At 38.2% G+C, this 4,638-nt stretch overlaps 1 protein-coding gene across 1 annotated transcript; it reads right to left on the reverse strand.

The window, feature by feature from the left end:
- Positions 1-2,241: 2,241 nt before the first annotated feature.
- On the reverse strand, positions 2,242-3,594 carry LOC142139958 (fibrinogen-like protein 1-like protein). Its single transcript, XM_075197825.1, has 2 exons — positions 3,576-3,594; positions 2,242-2,876 (listed from the first exon to the last, which is right to left on the reverse strand). Exons 1-2 carry the CDS (start codon positions 3,592-3,594, stop codon positions 2,242-2,244), a joined length of 654 nt encoding a protein of 217 aa, XP_075053926.1.
- Positions 3,595-4,638: the final 1,044 nt, after the last annotated feature.

Consider the following 4,638-nt stretch of genomic DNA (forward strand, 5'->3'; position numbering starts at 1 on the left):
TTAAGCTCTTTTCTTTATTTTTTTATACCAGTTTACAGACATTTTGCATAGAAATAAGCAATAAAGAAATAATGTATGTGGAGTATGGAAGCTTATGATTCAAAAGTCATGGAGATGATGCAGCATTAATGATTAATAGGAAGATTATTGGAAGTTTTAGACTATTACAAGATCTGTGAACCAAGGCATATGGGCATATATTTTACAAAAATTCACACAAAGACAATTTTTTGCACTTGTTAATATGAATGAAACTATCCATATTGGTTGCTTTGAAATAATAAAATCAACCACTTAGAATAGAAAAATGCTGCATAGTAGTCAAACTGCTACAAGAAAACGGAACCCTCTCTCTGAGACACCACCACCTTGTTTTAGTCTATAGCGCGCTAAGATTATGATAATACTAAGGTTGGCATATTCATAAAACCAGTTGACTCATCTGTAAACAAGGGTTGGCTAAAAACCTCTTTTGGATATTCTTCTGTTGGGATCCGCTACCTTTTTCTCTTATTGTTATAGTATAGTTTGTATAGTTACTAATATAGCTGTGTGCATAATCCCAACACATTAAGGCGTTTGAAAGAGTACAATGACAAAGAAGAGTAATTGGGTACAAATAATATTAATTGCAGGAAAAAGTTAGATTAACTATGTTGGGAAAGAAATATCTGTGTGCTATTACTATAATCTAATATATTACAGTTCAGTATAAGGATTTCCCTGTATGCAAAGGTTGTGGGCATCATTTAAGACTTTAAGTAAATAGGATGTTTCATCAACACAGGACAAAACAGATGTTCAGTAGGCTGTTCACTGTTACAACGGATATTTTCAAGAAACATTGGGAAATTTTTCTTTGTTTAGAGCAGAAAGGTATACAGACCTTTGGGCACTTACATGTGAAATAACAAAAATCTAAGTGCATATTTCTTCTGCCATTCTGAAATAAGTGTTGTGCGATTGGTTTGTGATGGTGTAGAAATGATGCAAGTGACTTGGATATGGCAGCTGGCAGTAAGCACTCAGTATAGATTTATTAATGAATTAGTGGTGTTTCTATTAATTAATTATCACCTTGATTTTTGATTTCCTTTTCAAATTTAGGTTTTGAATTGTTTGACTCATTGGTGGTCCCACTGTGATATGTATGTGTTTTTTAAAGAAGATAGTTGATTACGGTTAATGGAGTTTTTTCACTGACTGTGGTAATTGTGAAAAAAAAGCATTTTGCATTGATTTTATTATATTACCATATCATCATATATTATAAAGAAGTTCTTGAAATATTGTATTTGTTATAAATAGTGAAAGGCAGATATGTTCAAGGGTTCTTATGCAGACTGGGGGCTAGATTTACTAAGCTGCGGGTTTGAAAAAGTGGGGATGTTGCCTATAGCAACCAATCAGATTCTAGCTTTCATTTATTTAGTACCTTCTACAAAATGACAGCTAGAATCTGATTGGTTGCTATAGGCAACATCCCCACTTTTTCAAACCCGCAGCTTAGTAAATCTAGCCCTGGATGTTGTTCCTTTGTAGAACAATTACTTTCTAACTTTTGTAGATCGCAAATCAATTTAAAGATACAGCCCCTCCATTTCTTTTTAATTGGATGCCTATGGTTGTAAATTGCCGTGACAGGTGAGCCAACTTAAGAAGAAGGGTTAAGGTGATATACAACTCCTCCCGTCCTCCTGTAATGGCTGGTGATGGTGGTGTTCAAAAAAGGATTTTCATATTCCTTATATAGATGATTCATACATTGATGTACTCCACTATAACTAGCTAACACTGTTATCTATGATTTTGCAGTTGATACCACCAAATCGCAACAAATAACAAAAAAGTACACTTTTTATTTAGATGTTATCCAAATTTTGGGGTCTATTTATTAAAACTGTGCAGTGACAATCATTATGCATCTCTGCAAATGGCAGCACTGCATAATGAAGCAACACTGTAATGTAGCATGCCGGGGCAGCTCTGGGAGCCTTGGTGAAGTTCCTCCTCCAGCACGTAACGCTGCTGCTGAATGCAGGAAGTGCTATGTGCATGGCTCTGCCACGGGTGAGGGATCCAGCTGAAGCCGGATGTGCAATGGGCTTTTTTTTTTACGGGAAAATTGCTCTCTTCTCTGTTTAAATGACTGATTGCACTTTATTAAATAGACCCCTATATCCTTTCACATATATAACATTTTTATGAAAAGAATAGAACTGAATTGCAATGTTGTTAAATCTAGTAGATGCAGTAATCTGCAGGTCGGATTAATACAGTGGATCCCTTACAGTTCCCAGCACAGAGTCCAGTCCACTGAATGCCATTCTTGTTGTTGAGTTTGGAGGCAAAGCAGGCAGCATACCACCATGCACCACCATAGCTGGCAGCACAGTTAGCGCCATAAATGTCCTGGTCTTTGTCCTTGGTTGTAAACTTCATGTTGTCATGTGTGCTTCCAGCCTGAATCGAAGACATGGCATCCCCTGCAGTGCCCGTGTAACTACCCAGCCTCAATTTGTAGCCATTAGCTTCATCTTCTACACTGAAAAGATTGTAATCAGCATATTTTTCTTCATTGTTATTGTCAAGAATGACAAAACGTATCTGATAGACTTTCTGTTTAGTAATGTAATGAAGATACTCTGTGCCCAACCAATAGTCCTTCTCTACATTCCCAAAACCATATTTGTAAGTGGTCCAGGACTCGTCCCAGGTAATCTCTGAGTTGAAGGTATTACGCTGAATGACTATCCAACCACCGCTATTTGTAGTCATGTCACAATACACAATCAGTGGGTGTAAATCTTTGGGTTGGATTGCATAGACTCCACTCTCTTTATACAGTGGGATTTCACTGCAGTCTTTTGGTAAATCTAAAAAAACAAACGTAGGTTAATAAAATAATCATTGTACACAAAAAGTTCAGAAAGGATTTCAGGGGTCCATAGTCAATAATAGTTTTGCTTGTCAAATTATATATGGGAGAAATAGGAAAAGCTCAATGACTGCATAAGGTCATTGATTATGTTTAACCATTTCATGACTGGGAGTATTTCATATCTTAATGACGTCCCCATTTCAGTTATTCTATGTGTTGATTAAACCGTGAATAATTTTCTTGATTTTTGTACCCTGTCAAATTTTATTTTTGCTTGCAAGACAGATATAGCTTCTTTTTGGTAGCATAGTGGAATAAATGACTTAGTGGATAAAAGCTTTTCCATGATTCTTCCCATAGGTTTTTAACCCATTAAGTGTAAATCTAGAAAGATGCCTAAAAATTGAATCTAGTTTTCTAAAGCATAAGGATATCAAATATCTCTACATCGTGACAGAGGTTCAGGTGACTGAAGGGAATGACCTAGTTATACTCTAGAAATAAAGGTATTTTTTAATAAAGGCCTATTATTTTATTTTTTTAACCAGGGAGTCTGCCTCGGGTGCTCCCTATACCCTGTCGCCAGACACTGTAACAAAAATAATAACTCACTGACACTTCTCCATCTATCTCTTGGATGACTCTGCTATTTACTTCAGGATCATGCTTTCCCATATCTCCACCATCTTCTTACTTGCATCAACCAGTACCATACTTGTCTACTTTTCGGACCTCCATTCTGAGGGATTCTGGGGGGAGATCCAAGGGACAAGTGTGGGAATGTGACAGTGTGACTTGCTGCATCATTGCCACACATTTTGCTATTCACGTCATTGGGCATTGGGATCCAGGCCATGATGAAGCAATACGCATTGCATTGAGTCATCAAGGTCCCACCCACTTTAGGATTGGTCGAGTGGCCCAGGATCCGGGAGGGTGGCATACTCTGCCAGAAGCCTCCTGGACATTGAGGGAGGGCAGACAAGTATGACCAGTACCTGCTCAATGAGTGGCAAACTCCTCTCCATCATAATAAAAGAAAAACACTAAGTACTTCCTGGCCCACACTATAGAGTGCCAGCAATGAGAATGTTGATGAGGATGAAGTTGATTGTGTAAGTCCAGCCCCAGTGGAAGCAGTTCTTGCACGTGATAAGAAGGCCATTGTCATGCCTGGGCATAAGACCAAAAAATCCACCTCTTATGTGTGGAATTATTTTTACCCAAATCCTGACAACAGTTGTCTAGCCATCTGTAGCGTTTGTTAAGCCACAGTAATGTAAGCATGGATGTCTAAATAGACGTGTATATGTATTACCTTCCACTTTGCTGCTGTTTTATCAGTATTGCACAAAGTGTTTGTAATCTGCACTTTACGTCAAAGGCACCTAACTATATTATAATTTTTGGAGAATTGGGGCTGATTCGAAGCTCAGTGATGAACTTGCTTTTTGCTGTGAATTACAATGGCTCTTTTTAGTGCATTGTCTGGCACCCTGGATTGGTCTGGGTCTGGTAAAAGCACGCATCCATGGGGGGAGGTCAGCGCTCGTAGCCATGTATTAGCTGTAGAATTATCACAGTTATCCAAAGAATGGGTGGAGCGATCAAATGAGCCATAACTGATTTCATGATCCAAGGATAATTCCATCTTGCACTACTTTCCTTTTCTGCCACTGCTGTGTGGCAATGTTTCCTAGATGTGCTATGAACTGGCGTGTGTTTGAGTCATTGCTCTGTCGCTTAGCATCCAGCCA

The sequence above is a fragment of the Mixophyes fleayi genome, chromosome 2 (assembly GCF_038048845.1).
Source record: "Mixophyes fleayi isolate aMixFle1 chromosome 2, aMixFle1.hap1, whole genome shotgun sequence".
Taxonomy (NCBI): Eukaryota; Metazoa; Chordata; class Amphibia; order Anura; family Limnodynastidae; genus Mixophyes; species Mixophyes fleayi.